The sequence below is a fragment of the Chlorocebus sabaeus genome, chromosome 12 (assembly GCF_047675955.1).
Source record: "Chlorocebus sabaeus isolate Y175 chromosome 12, mChlSab1.0.hap1, whole genome shotgun sequence".
Classification (NCBI taxonomy): domain Eukaryota; kingdom Metazoa; phylum Chordata; class Mammalia; order Primates; family Cercopithecidae; genus Chlorocebus; species Chlorocebus sabaeus.
Window position 1 is genome coordinate 70,015,734 of NC_132915.1, and position 15,294 is coordinate 70,031,027.

The 15,294-nt window shown below is 40.4% G+C and overlaps 2 protein-coding genes across 7 annotated transcripts in view; one reads left to right on the plus strand and one right to left on the minus strand.

Moving 5' to 3' along the window:
- Window positions 1-8,147, minus strand: part of ERP44 (endoplasmic reticulum protein 44) — a 114,898-nt gene extending 106,751 nt beyond the window's left edge. Inside the window, exon 1 of the mRNA XM_007968590.3 lies at window positions 7,899-8,147. Coding sequence (XP_007966781.1) covers window positions 7,899-7,955 — 57 coding nt within the window. The 5' untranslated portion in view covers window positions 7,956-8,147. The remainder of the gene's footprint in view (window positions 1-7,898) is intronic.
- Window positions 8,148-8,341: 194 nt separating this feature from the next.
- The window catches only part of INVS (inversin), a 234,741-nt gene continuing 227,788 nt past the window's right edge, over window positions 8,342-15,294 (plus strand). For 2 of the 6 annotated variants that reach the window (XM_073021807.1, XM_073021806.1), the window contains exons 1-2: window positions 8,344-8,531; window positions 13,107-13,236. In XM_073021807.1, the coding sequence (XP_072877908.1) occupies window positions 13,131-13,236 (106 nt within the window). In that variant the 5' untranslated portion in view covers window positions 8,344-8,531; window positions 13,107-13,130. Of the gene's footprint in view, window positions 8,532-10,728; window positions 10,851-13,106; window positions 13,237-15,294 lie in introns of all 6 variants that reach the window. The other 4 variants (XM_073021805.1, XM_007968584.3, XM_007968587.3 and 1 more) reach the window with 4 other exon arrangements.

The following is a 15,294-nucleotide window of genomic DNA, read 5'->3' on the forward strand; positions in this document are numbered from 1 at the left end:
GTTCATGTCTACAAATTCAGGTGACTTAAAATTAGAATCCAATATAATGCTCAAAGTTCTACATAATGATGAAATCTCAGGTTTGTAGGAATTGCAGAGATGAATGTGGTGACCACAACATCATCAAGGACTCCCAAAGCAGTTAGAATTTGATTTCAATATTTACAAGAACCAAGACCCACAGCATTACAGAAGGGACTTCTCCAAAGTGGCATTTGTATTCCTCTTCGCTCTTGAATGGACTAATCTGAATGCCAGTTAGAATCCACTAAAGATCATGATTTTTATTTTTGCTAAGTTGATAACAAACTGTTTTAATGAAGTTGGCCAAAGGGTTTGCCAGCTTCTTTAGGGCCAATTCTGACATTTGGCCACGTCAGCCAACCAGACAACAAGACTTGTTAAAAACAAAACAAAACGATTTAAAAAAAAAAAAAAAAAAAGGTATTCAATGGATAGAAAAGATTTACTACATTATTGAGAGGCACAGCCCTTTTTCTTCATTCCATTCAGGACTGAAAATAAGCTGATCCATTTAACTATTCAAGTCAATATTCAAATTCATCTTTTTCCAAGACTACTCTGATTCCTCCATTGAGAAATAATTTGTTTCTTCCAAACATCCATGGCAGTACTTCTCAAACTTTTATGTGCATATGAATCATCTCGGTATAAGTTCTTAAAGAAAAGGTTCTGATTCAGTAGTTCTGAGGTGAGGTGATGTAAAAGGTCTCATATGATGCTGATGCCTGGGCTCACAACCACACTTCTGAGTAGCAGGATCTATAACCCACCTCTACAAACACCTTTGGCATCCATTACTTTCCTTTTGGTATTCTAATTATTTACATATATATCTTCTCTCCTCATCTGAATTACTAATTTCTTGAAGGCATGATATGCGTCTCAATGATCTTTCTCTCCTCCATAGCAGATTGCAAATAGACTTTCAAATGATAGGCAGAAAAGAAAAATAATAACAAAGACACAGATTAAGTTCCTGCAGCCTGGGCCATAGATGAGTTCCTCTCTATGGAATCAGTTAGGCTAAAAATCAATAAATCTTGCAAAAAGTCAAACTGTTTTTAACCACTCCCTTGGTTAGAAGAAATAGAGTACAGCCAACAGTCAATATCAGAAAAGCTGTGACAAAAGCATGCTAAGCATGCCTCATACACACTTGCAACATGCTGACAAGCTAGCAGATTTTTAAAGGAACTATCCAATCAAATAATAAGTCTATAATCAGTAGGAGCTAAAGGAATACGCTTTTGTAGTGTATCTTGAAAATAAGATAGACTACACAAAGAATCACTAAATCATCAAATCGATGTGCTTACCCTATAGACAAGAAAAATAAGTAATTTAACCAAGGTTATGATGGTTAAGTAAATGGAAGAGTTGGATCTCATATAGATGCCATGACATCTACTTTTGAATTACCCTGCCTTTTGAGTGGAGACTCAAAAGAGTAATGCCTTCCACTGTTCATAAACTCTATCTTGTGAGTACATTTATTCTGAATTACTGGAAGAAGAGTAAGCAATTTTTTGAAAAGAAGACACATAACAAGAACTCATAATACAAACATGCACACACAAAAAACAAATTATCAATAAATATGAAAAAAATTCAACTTTAGTTGTAATCAAAGAAATGTAAATTTAAATTGCGATGCCACTTTTGGTCTACTAAATTAGCACAGATTACAAAAACACCCACTATTGATAAGAGTGTGAGGAAGTGGGCATAGTCACACCCTGTTAGTAAGAATACACATTGGTACAAATTTTCAGTGGGGCAATTTAGTACAACATATCAGAAATTCTAAATATAAGATATACTATATAACCCAAAAAATGTAATTCTAGAAAAGTATCCCGAGGATGTATCTGGACATTTGCAGTGAACATCATTGTATGCATGCCTTTTGTACATTTTTTAATAACTGAAAAACTGGAAATAACCAGTAACCAAAATGTCTTAACAAATAATGAAGTAAGCGAGTGTATTTAAAGGTTGAGCCAGTATAAGGCTATTAAAAATCACAGTATACAGTTTAGAAAAAGTTTTCAATAACTAAGCAATTAAACATCTCCAAGAGTTTTACAAATTTTAACCTATCAGACATATGACTGTATATTCCAGTGCTTCTCAACCCTGTGAGCATCATCACAGAATCAACTAAGGATATAAAGCATTAAGAACTCTGTGTGGGCTGGGCACAGCGGGTCAGGCCTATAATACCAGAACTTTGGGAGGCCAAGGCGGGTGAATCGCTTGAGCCTAGGAGCTCAAGACCAGTCTGGGCAACAAGGCAAAACCCCATCTCTACTAAACATACAAAGATTAACTGGGTGTGGTAGCTTGTGCCTGTAGTCCCAGCTACTTGGGAGGCTAAGGTGGGAGCATCACATGACCTGGGAGGTTGAGGCTACGGTGAGCCAAGATCAGGCCACTGTATTCCAGCCTGGGCTACACTGCAAGACCCTGTCTGGGGGGGGAAAAAAAAAAGAACTCTGTGTTTGTCTATGTCTGTATAGTCTAGAAATAGAAGACCAACAATTCTACAGAAAACCAGGCTAGACAGGAAGACAGTTCACACAAAAAGAAATGCAAATGACTTTTACACATAAGAAGCTTTATCACGCTCATATTAAAGAGAGGCAAATTAAAATACATTGAGATACCATTTCTCACCCATCAGACTGACAAATATCCAATAATTTGACATTATACTTTTTTTTTTTTTTTTTTTTTTTTTTTGAGACGGAGTCTCGCTCTGTCGCCCAGGCTGGAGTGCAGTGGCAGGATCTCAGCTCACTGCAAGCTCCGCCTTCCGGGTTTTCGCCATTCTCCTGCCTCAGCCTCCCGAGTAGCTGGGACTACAGGCGCCCGCCACCTGGCCCGGCTAGTTTTTTGTATTTTTTTTAGTAGAGATGGGGTTTCACCGCGTTAGCCAGGAGACATTATACTTTTTTAACCAAGGCTACAGGGAAACTATTACATTGTTAGTGAGGTCATAAAATGGCCTAACCCCTATAGGGAGAGTAATTTCAAATATATAGCAATACCTACAAAGCTACATATACATTTACCTTTTGCCCTAGCAACTTCATGTACAGAAATCTATCTCAAAGATACACTATCAGAATTATGTAAGCATAAGCTATTGTTTGCAGAGCTATTTGTAATAGCAAAGGAATGGTAACAACAGTGAATTGGTATCTATCCAGTGAAGCACAAGCAGTTAAAAAGAAACAGGCAAAATTTCTATCCCCACCTCCAGAATAAAATTTTAAGTTAATAAAATTTTAAGTTAAAAAAAAGGTGGGGGAAAAGTGTGACTAATATGCTACAATTTAATCCAGGTGGAGGGAGAAACAAATATATACCAAAATAAATACAAATAGCTTGCACATTTGGGAAAAAAAAAAAGGAAGAAAGGAACATAAACTTGAAAACGTTTTTTTAAAAAGTTTTCCAGGCTGGGCGTGGTGGCTCATGCCCATAATCTCAGCACTTTGGGAGGCCAACGCGGATTATCTCAGATCAGGAGTTTGAGACCAGCCTGGCCAACATAGTGAAACCCCATCTCTACTAAAAATATAAAAATTAGCCAGGCACAGTGGCGGGTGCCTATAATCCCAGCTACTGGGGAGGCTGAGGCAGGAGAATCACTTGAACCCAGGAGGCGGAGGTTGCAATGAGTCAAGATGGCGCCATTGTACTGCAGCCTGGGCAACAGAGTGAGACTCTAACTCAAAAAAATTTTTTTTTAAAAATTTTCCTAGGTCTGGCACAGTGGCTCATTCCTATAATCCCAGCACTTTGGAAGGGAGGCGGATCAGTTGAGCCAGGAGTTCAAGACCAACCTGGGAAATATAGTGAGACCCTTGTCTCTACAAAAACTAAAAAAAAATAGCCAGGTGTGGTAGCACACACCTGTAGTCCCAGAGTTCCAGCTACTCAGGAGGCTGAGGTGAGAGGATTGCTTCAGCCTTAGAGGTTGGGGCTGCAGTGAGCTGTGATCAGTCCACTGCACTCCAGCCTAGGTGACAGAGCTAGACTCTGCCTCGAGAAAAAAAAAAAAGGGTTCTTTAATTAGGAGGGGGAGATAAGACAGTAAAAGATACAAATCAGACTTATCCAAATACAGTTAGCTTTATAGATTTAGCTTTGGAAGAGATTTTATATAATTATAAAATAAAAGGTAAATTTTTTAAAACTAAAAATTGAAAGATAAATGAAACAAATGAACCTAGCAATATATATGCAGCTGGTGGTTAAGACCACATAAATTGAATTACAAATGTACAGGAAACACAAGGAACAGAGAAACATAAAACCCTACCACAAGGATGTAATCAGCAATATCCAGAATGTGGCAAATGCTACAGGACAGAGGATCAGTTTCCTAAACAAATTACAAGGAAAACAATGAGATGAAGAGAGAACCTATGGGTTTAAAAAGTTTTATAAGCGACATATGAACCAATTGGAATAGACAGACTTTATATAGCCTTTGCTTTGAACAATGTTGTTTTTTTTTAAAAAAAAAAAAAAAAAAGGGAAACAATCAGGAAAACCCAAACACTGACCAGATATCTGATGATATGAAGGAATTTCTATTTTTCCAGATGTGACAATGGTATTGTGGTTTTTATTTAATTCTTACCTTTTTGAGGGACATACTTTAGTATGTCACCTGGGAAATTTTTTTTTAACTAATTTCTGGGGCTCACAGATATAACTGACCTAGTATAGGGTCCCGATATCATTTCATTAAAACAGCCACAGATGATTCTAATGAGCAGCCAGGCTTTGTAAACTATTGATCTAGGGCAAGTTAAATCAACAAAATAAATAAAACTCACCTAGTTATCAATCAAACTGCATGCCTACAAAAGTACTCTTCCTGAAGACTGAAATCTGCATATATTATTAACACTAAAGGATAAAATTGACATCTCTGAATTCTACTGTGCTTATTTTTAAGGTACTTGTAATGACTAAATAAATGTTTACTTAGCTCTCTAATTTACATAGCTTCCTAAACTAAGTAAACTTTTCTTGGCTTCCTATATATATTGAACAAACCAAGAACAACAATGGCAAAACCCTTAGGTGTTCACGTGCGGGACAATTACGACTAGTAACAATTATGATCTATAAACATACTTATCAAGAGATTAACGAGAATACATCTTCAATAAAACAAATGGACTGGAGTGCTACAAATCTGAACTACAGAAGAGGTTACTTAGGGTGCATGAGACAACTTCTTTCCAATTTAGTCTTATTTCTCTTATCTCGCCTTTTCAAAACTTGTACACAACCAATACAGGAAGAACAGGCAACATTTCTATCCCCCTTGCTGATCATTTTCCCAGGGGAAAACCCTGAATAAACCCACCTTAGATAGGAAGATAAGCAGAAAAGAGCTAATTAAATCTATTGATCGAAATATATGTAAATAAAAATCTATATATATGCAAATAAAAAAATATATATATAATATATATATAAGCTCAGGAAAAAAAGTTATCACATTGAGCTTTTGTGTTTAGTTACCCATCCAGAAAGGTTTTGTGGCACAGTGATATATTCCAAAATGCTTTGAGATCAGGGAAAAGATAGCTGCTTGCCTCCAGAAGTTTGGGATTATGTTTAGGCAGTTATCTTATATGGACACCACTAAATTTGAACAGGTCTAGTTCTTTAGGGTTGAGGTACAAAGTGCCTGAAGGAAATTATTATAGTAAGAGAAGACATAGCTTTTTAGAGGAGGCTATTTAAGGGAAAAATGATGACCTCAGCTAAACAGGAACTTGGCTTTTCTACATCTGTATGTGAGAAGGAATAAACTTGAGGTCTGAGAGAGAAAGTTGGAGGAGTAGGAAAAAAGTACACAGGGGAACAAAGAGGACAAATTATTAGACAGCGAGAATACTGAGTAAGCAGTTTCCATCAGTAGGAGAGAATTACCAATTAAGTAAGCAACTCAAAGTTGTGATTAGACAGGATGGATGTTTTACAAATATTTGCTAACTAGCATATGAGTATTAAAACTAGGTAAACACTGTATTCCAATTAAATCTAGTTTGACCTGTAATTCTAGTTTATTAAACCTTTTCTGGGGCTTTATTTTTCAGCCTTTTCATATCTACAGGTATTCTCTAACATATTTTCCAGATTTTCATGCCTTTACATTTGCTTAGAAAGATAATTATACAAAATGCTTAGATTTTAGTTAAATCTAGATTGTATTTGGGAAAAAACTCACATTTAACAAGATTAGATTTTTCTATAAAAAGCATGAGTTATTCCAAAATAAATTATTTCTTCTTCATAACTTAGCTTTACAACCAAACATACCACTTGAGGAAAGTGCATCTGATATAGTTTGCCTGCTCAGTGTCTCAACTTTCCTTTCCAATGTCTTAAGATTTTGCCCTTTTTTTCTGATACCCTAAAAGTGCACACAATTCATAACTTAAGCCATTTAGTGGATAAGAAAAAGATTAGTATCCAGTCTTAAGGAGAGAGTGGTCTCTAATAATAGTATTATTCCAACACTTCTAGAAGGAAAAATGTATTACAGTGTATAATGAAATCACCAAGAAATAGCACTATACAGAATATTTTCCTCGATACATAAGTCATTTACTATTGTATACTTGTAAGAAGTGGCAATAAGACACTCTATCATTTAATATTACAGTGTTTATATACAACTTTTTGTTCTCAAAAGTACTTTGACATTCCATTTAGTTTTTTACAGTGCTTTTTCTGAAAAGGTGCAAGTGACAAAAGAAAAGAAAGAACTATTTCAAACACAAATATTTAACATTTAATGGGATATGGCGGAATAAGCACTGCAAATCAAGAGACCTGTTTCTAATCCCAGCTTTGCCTGTAACTAGCTATGTGACTTCATATGAGTCACTAAATTGTTTTTTAAACTGTAAAGAAAGTAGTTTAGTGTTTAAATCTGAATTTCTAAAAATCCACTACAATTAAGGTATTTTCAAATATTACATTATAATAACAGCCCAACTAAATGTAAGACATTTTGCCATATGTGTTTAGTCCTTCACTTTTGTCTCAATTTGACCTGAAGCCCGGATCACTTAGCCTGCGCACTCAAGACGCACTCTGGAGCAAGAGGGACTAGGGAAAGATTCTTTTAAGATGGGATGATGCTGAGCAGGTTAGGCAGTTAGGAATGAATGCATATTCAAATAAGGCACAATGAAGAAGAAACCTGCTTCGATGGGGAAATACATTGCAACAAGATTTGAGGGAGACCTTGCGCTCAGACTGTCAGGTAACCACACCTTCCACCCTTCAAACTCTATTCTCCCAGTGGAATCCAAAGGAGTCTCCAGTTCCGGGTTCCCAACCAATCGCATCAAGCCACAACAGAGGGTTCTGCCAACCTGGGCACCGCTTCAGGGATTTAGATAGAGTGAGATTCACACAACCCTAGCACCTGTCGACCTCACACTCTTCCCAAATGGAGAGGGTGGGAAGGAACGCTAGGTCTATGCTTGGTCTTTTCCGATTCAAGCTACCACCAGGTGCACTAGCCGTCGAAACTGAAAACCCTGGACTTTGGGGAGAAGGGGAAGCTCCTACGCCGTGACCCTCCCACATATCACTCCCTCAGGGCTAATTCTCCCGTTCTCCCCTGACCCTGGTTTTTCAGGCCTCGGGGACCCAGTGCCTGGAAGCTGACAGACGGATGGCGAGAGTGAAGGCAGCGGGGGAAGGTGCACTCCAAAACACTGGAGGAAAAAACGGGAAAGCAGGGGCAGGGGTAGCAGTGTTCCCCCCGGGCGAGGGCGGGAGGCCGTTCGTGAGTCTGTCGATGGGTCTGTCATTCCCTCACTCACCAGGAGCAGAAGGGAGCATCTGAGGTCGGGTAAGGATAGGAAGACGGCTGGATGCATGGTAACGCTGGGCTCCGCGGCAGGGACAGGCGCTGGCGGCTGGGACTGGGCTGGGTTGGGTTGGGTTAGGAAAGGGCTGGGCTCCAGGAGCCGGCGGCAGCGGTGGATTCTCCAGGCAGCGGCACCTCGTCCTCTCGACCCGGGCTCCAGCGGCGAACACCCGGGACAACTTCCAGAGAGGCCTCTCACACCCTCACTTCCGGGTCCTGCCCACCTCGGTGCACTCCGGGAAATGTAGTCCTGCACTAGCCTCACCCCGCACGCCGTAGGTCATCTAGAACTTCCTTTCCCATTGGGCTCTCGGCCCAGGTCCACCGAGTCCTCTACGCGCGGGGGCCTGTGGGATAGAAGGGCTGAGGGCGGGTGTACGCAGTGCTTCAGAGGATGGGAACTACAATTCCCAGAAGGGTGTGCGGCCGAAAGCTTTGGGCGGCCTTCTGAGGGGCTCCGCTAGCTTCAGCGCCGTGGGGTCTGACCTGGCTGGGTGTAGTGTCCCGGCCTGGCAGGAGGGGCGGCCCGGTCCGGGTCGCACCTCCTGGAGCCGTCCCCGGGACGTCAGTCCTGGAGGAGGCGAGGGTGAGTAGGAGGGGGCCTGGCTGGGGAGGCTCGGATCGATCGGTCTGCACCGCCTTGGCCTTTGCTGCAGACTCACGGCCTTCCTGGCCTAGGCTGTGGCCTGAGCCTCCATCATTGGCCTCCTCGCCCGCTACCTCTTCTTTCTGCTCTAATTCCTGCATTATAAAGTCAGAGCCACCACTCGGGGCCTCAGTTGAATGAGTCAATGACTTATCCCTAATTGTCTCTGAGGGCTCCTGTAAGGAGTAGGTGTGGTAAGGGATGGGATAGCACGTCGTAAACTGGAAAACTGCGTGAGTGATTGCTGCTAAGGCGTGGATCGCTCCTCCAGTATAATTACGAAATTCCTTAGCAAAGCAGTCGAGGATCTTAACCTGGCCCCAGGTAGCTCTGCGATTCTTCTGCAAACACCTGAGGTCCAGGAGCCCACGCGATCTCTTCTTAGTACCCAGGAGGCACACTGTGCTTTTGTGATTCTACCCACTCCTGCCTTTGCTCCAGCTTTCTTGCTGCCTGGAATTGCCTTACCGCGTTCTCTCTCTGGAATGCTATCTTAAATGTTACCATCTCTGAGAACTTCCCGACCAACCCACCCTTTAGTCCTAATCAAAATTACTGTTCCTATGAATGTGACTACAGTACCTCTAGTTTTGTACGGTTACAATTAGAGCCTTTATTACACGAGCTTGTATAATTAGGCAAGGTTGATGACACTTTTGCATTTGATAGCACTTTAACAGAGTGGTTTTGATTTTTATCTATAAAAAATGATTTATATTTTTTTAAAGGAGCAAAAAATACATTTTTTCTTAAGAAAAAAAAAAAACCTAGATAAGGCTTTCTCAGGGTAACAAAATATAGACAGTGGCAGAACTAATACTCTTACCAAGGTTGCCTGACTCCTAGGCTAGTGCTCCTATCTCTTGTCCACGCCCCTGACAGAGTCCAAAGAATGTTGAAATGGGAAATTTTAAAAGAGCAGAGACTCATAAGTATGAACTCATTATTCAAGAAATTAAACTTTGATCCTGCTCACTTTTTGGACTTAGCACTCAGCCTGTGACCTTTCATCCAACAAACATCTACTGAGTACCTGTTATATACCTGTTACTGTGCTAAGAATTATGAAGTAAAAAGTGTTTATGTATATATATATACACACACACACACACACGTATAGAAAACAGAGATCACATTTTTAGTGTGTTTTTCAAAGGATGTAAAGAAATATTTTTGTGGTTCTGATGTGCCTAAAACTGATCACTTAGAATGAAAAATGACAGGTCTTAGAGTTTAGAACAGTGCCTAGCACATAGTTGTCACTCAGCTTGTGGAATGAACAAATGTGAACGTGGTCCACCCTTATTATTTTTTGCATTTTACAGAAACCCAGAAAGCTGATGTAGCCTGGGGACACACTGCTGATTATCAATATAACTGGGCCTAGAACCCAAGTACGGTTACTCCCCTCCCATGTTTTCACCTCCACCTCTATTTTGTAGCTTCTCTCAAGTACCCTTAATGTAATCCTGGATATGACAGTAGTTCTTCTGACATGACTGTTACATTCATACATGACTGAGGTGTCTCACAACACCCTCTTCCTTCGTATTTTCTGCCAGTACCTTAACTCAAATCGTCAGCAAAATAAAGACATAGAGAGCTGTCCTTTACCATAATTAAGAAAGTATTAATATGTTCTCTCAAGGGCAGAATTTGAACCAATAATCCTTGTCAATGACAGGACAAATACCAGCTCATCCATTATAAATTTATCTTAGAAAACTCCCAGATCCTCAGGAGTAACAGTGATTGGCGTGACCTGCTTTTTGGTGAAACCAGAAAAGCACTTGCATACCCTCATGGCAGCAATTAACTGGAACTGGTTAACAGCTGCTCCCTTTAGATAAGTACATATGCTCGAGTTTACCGTGATTCTGACTGCCTATGTTTCTAACAGTTGTTACCTCTCTGGTCCTTGTAGGCATTCAACTTTGGAACTTTGATAAAGCAGCTTTAGGAGTTTAGGAAGGATGTTTAAGATCACTGATGCAACTATTCCTGTTTCCTATCAGATATTTGAATTCTTGCTGCATTTCTGTCATAGTCCAGTCTCTGCTTTCTTAAACACTCCTGTGATAGGGATCTCACTATCTTCCTATGCAGCTGATACTTTTTTTTGTTGTTGTTGAGACAGGGTGTCCCTCTGTCACCCAGGCTGGAGTTCACTGGCACGATCTTGGCTCACTGCAACCTCCATCCACCTCCCAGGTTCAAGCAATTCTCCCATTTCAGCCTCCTGAGTAGCTAGGATTACAGGTGTGTGCCACCACAGCCCAGCTAATTTTTGTATCTTCAGTAGGCACGGGGTTTCACCATATTGGTCAGGCTGGTTTCTCAAACTCCTGTTATATGTTTTTAAAAGGTTCTTACGAGCTCCATAAGATTACCAGTCAGAACAAAATTGTCCTTATTGAAATGTGGTTCATCTTAGTGATATGATGTTCCAAGCAAGATCTTATGGTTAAGACCTCAATCTAGGTATATTTTCCTGGTGGACCAAGGAGAGAACAAATAAAAATTTCACTTTTTGTGGGAATGAGGGAAAGAACTAGGTACCTTTTAATTTAGTACTCAGCCAGGTGTGATGGCACATCCTTGAAGTCCCAGCTATTCAGGTGGCTAAGGAGGGAGGATTGCTTAACTCAGGAGTTTCAGGCTGTAGTGCGCTATGCCATTCGGGTGTCCACTTTAAGTTTGGCATCAATATAGTGATCTCCCAGGAGTGGAAGACCACCAGGATGCCTAAGAAGGAGTGAACTGGTCCAGGTCAAAACTCCTATGCTGATCGTAGTGGGATTGCGCCTGTGAATAGCCACTGCCCTCCAGCCTAGGTAACATAGCGAGATCCCATCTCTTTAAAAAAATTTTTTTTACTAATTTTTTTTTTTCAGATGGAGCCTTGCTCTGTTGCCCAGGCTGGAGTGCAATGGCACGATCTCGGCTCACTGCAGCCTCCACCTCCGAGGTCCAAGCGATTCTCTTGCCTCAGCCTCCTGAATAGCTGGGATTACGGGCACGCACCACCACGCCCAGCTAATTTTTGTATTTTTAGTAGAGACAGGGTTTTGCCATGTTGGCCACGCTGGTCTCAAACTCCTGACCTCGGGTGATCTGCCTGCCTTGGCCTCCCAAAGTGCTGGGATTACAGGCATGAGCCACCACACCCGGCCTTAGCTAATTTTTTAATTTTTTTCTGAGACAGGGTCTCAACCTGTCGCCCAGTCTGGAGTGCAATGGTGTGATCTCAGCTCACTGCAAACTCTGTTTCTCAGGTTCAAGCGAAACTCCCACCTCAGCCTCCCGAGTAGCTAGGATTACAGTGTGTGCACCATGCTCTGCTGATTTTTAAAAACTTTTGGTAGGCAGGGCATGGTGATCTCATGCCTGTAATTCCAGCACTTTGGGATGCCAAGGTGGGCGGATCACTTGAGGTCAAGAGTTCGAGACCAGCCTGGCCAACATGGTGAAACCCCATCTCTACTAAAAAATACAAAAATTAGCCGGGTGTGGTGGCAGGTGCCTATAATCCCAGCTACTGAGGAGGCTGAGGCAGGAGAATTGCTTAAGCCCTGGAGGCAGAGGGTGCAATGAGCTGACATCGCACCACTGCACTCTAGCCTGGGTGACAGAACAAGACTCTGTCTCGAAAAGACTAGAGGGGAGGAAAGGGGAGGGGAAGAAAGGGGAGGCGAGGGGAGGGAACGGGAGGGGAGGGGTGATGAGGGAAGGGGACGGGATGGGGTTTGTAGAAATGAGGTCTCACTATATTGCCCAGGCTGGTCTCAAACTCCTGGGCTCAAGAAATTCTCCTGTCTTGGCCTCACAAAGTGCTGGGATTACAGGCATGAGTCACCATGCCCAGCCCTAATTAATTTTTTTTAAGTTTATTTAGTGCTTAAATCCAGCTAATTCTGACTTCACAATTAAGTTTATGTTATACTCTTTTTTGTGGATCAGGCTCACTTTTATTCCCAATATCAATTCTAATGTTTAATATTATGTGGCATCATATTACTTGTATTAACTTAGATTGTGTGGCATCATATTGCTTGTGTCACTGTAACCGAGCCCTGTGCCTAATGTTAATTATTGTCTTTGTTTTTTTCCTCAGATAGTCCCTAAGAAGAGTCCTAGAAGCACCTACCCTCTCATTTTACAGATGAGCAGATGAGCAACTTGTACAGAGATCACCTAATTTGCCACCTAATACCAATTCTAGGACTAGGACTGTAGCTTTTTTTCTTTTGAGACAGGTCTCAATAAGATAGACAGCCTCACTATCTTGCCCAGGCTGGTCTCAAACTTCTGGCCTCAAGCAATCCTCCTGTGTTGGCCTCCCAAACCGCTAGTATTAAAGACATGTGCCACTACACCCAGCCAGGACTATAGATTTTTCTAATCCTAGTCAAATATTTCTAGTAAACCATATTTATAAAATATCCACTTGAAACTGATGAGACAGGTTTCAGAAATGTTTGCTCCCTGCGCTCATTGTCTGAATCATTGTTTCAGGTTGCTCCAGTTGCTAAGAAAACTATGAATAAGTCAGAGAACCTGCTGTTTGCTGGTTCCTCATTAGCATCACAAGTCCATGCTGCTGCCGTTAACGGAGATAAGGGTGCTCTACAGAGGCTCATCGCAGGTAAGCAGTCCCCTTAAGTACAGAAACTTTAAAAGCAACTGTTTGTCCTGAGGAAGTTTGTTAATGTTATTTTTAATTTGCAGTGTTCTCATACATTTTAATGGAAATATGTTATTATATATATTTTCTTCCAACACATGAACAAGAAAGAAATTAAGTCCTAAAACTTAAAAATATGGGTTAGGATTAGGTGAAAAGTACTTTAGAAATTTCTATGTATTTAGCACTAAATCTAGATAGGTATTCTAAAGTACTAAGGGAACGAATTCATCTTTATGTTGACAGAGATCTAGAATGAGACAGTGGATAATCTTTTAACATTTAATATATACCCAAAGTATTAAAGTTTAAAAATAATTTAATTTTTAATGATTTAAAATTGATTCAATATTTCCCCTGTCATTTGCGTGTATAAATGATATATAGACAGGTCCAATGTAAGAGTTCTAGAAGAGAGAACAAAGAATGGTTAAGAATTTTCTAGAACTTTAGCTTCCTGCTAAAACAGAGCAAAGATCTGTCTTTCTATCATAAATCCAGATATTCACAAGTTGCAAATCCCAAAGAGAATACAATAAAAATATATTATTTGTAATCTTTATTCACACTAGTGTCTGGTGACATCATGATTGACAACTCGGGCTACCAAATAAAGTCCAAATTACTTGAACTTTCATACCTGTTCCTTCAGACTTTTTTACCCTACATTTGCAGTTTCTCCAGGAACTACTTCTGGTGTACCGTAACCTCTGGCTAAGCTAAAGATTGCTTCTATTTCCCAATAAACCATGAATTTTGTCTCATTTTCTCTATATGTTGTGTTCCTCTACCTCTTTTCTATCTGCCACTCTGTTACCTTCTTCCGTGCTAAACAAACTCCACTCATCTTTAAAGACAAAACTATTTTATCACACGCTCTGTGAAGATTTCTCTTCCTCTGCTTATCCTTACTTTACCTCAGCTATTTACATTCACTCGAACTTGACATTTTCTACCACCTCCAAATCACTCAAACAATTCTACCATTCAACTAAAACTCCTTTATTTTCAGCTCACTTGCTGATGACAAACAACAATTTTCCATGCTCACTGAGACCTCCAATCCACTAGCTTCTCTAGTTTTGACCATCAGTTTTCCTTCTGCCTTTTCCTTCCTCACTACTCAGTCTTGATTCTATGTGTGTTATTAAAATCCTTCTCTTGGAAAAATTACTTTTTTTTTTGCCTTCTGTTGTACTTGACTGTTGCAATCCCAACTCTGGATGTACCAAACCTATCTTGCTAAGAGCAGTTGAATCCAGCTGAAAGACTGATAGCACCCCAAATTCATGATTACCCACTTCAAATAGGTACTCAGCACTTACTGCTTATCATACCACATTTTTTCCGTAATGAATGTTTCATACCTCTCACTCTACCGAATCCTCTGACTGCCAGTTCCCCCTCCTTTCATTCTCTTTAATGCACAAGGCTTACTAGAGGAAATGAAGACATTAAGTAGGAACTCCCTTGTCTTTCAGCATGATATCTACAAATCTACCTCCATCTGTACCCATCTTCTCTCTTCATCTTGCTGCTAAAACAGAGCAAAGATCCGTCTTTCTGTTAAAGGCTAGTTCTTCCACACCTGCTGTGTATTCCATCCCTTCCTGTCTTCTCAGGGACATTGCTTCTTTTTTTCTCCCTCTGACTACTATATCTTCAACCTTTCTTCTATGCTAAATTCTTTCCATCAACACTTAAATGTGCTTAATTGTTTCCATTATTTAAAAATCCCATCTCTGTTTCTTCAACTCCCTCTAGGTACTGCCATTCTCAACTTTCCCTCATGACTGCATTAGTGCACAGGCTAAACTGATACAACCATGACTTAAATAAGATAGAAGTATATTTCATTTTCATAATATTGCAATCCCAACTCTGGATGGACCAAACCTGTCTTCCTGGCAACTACTAAGCAGTTGAACCCAGCTGTGTAATAGTACACAGCTATGTGGGCAGTCTAGGTTAGATAGATATCTCCATTTTACAAAACCATCAGGTATGCTGCTGGTCCTT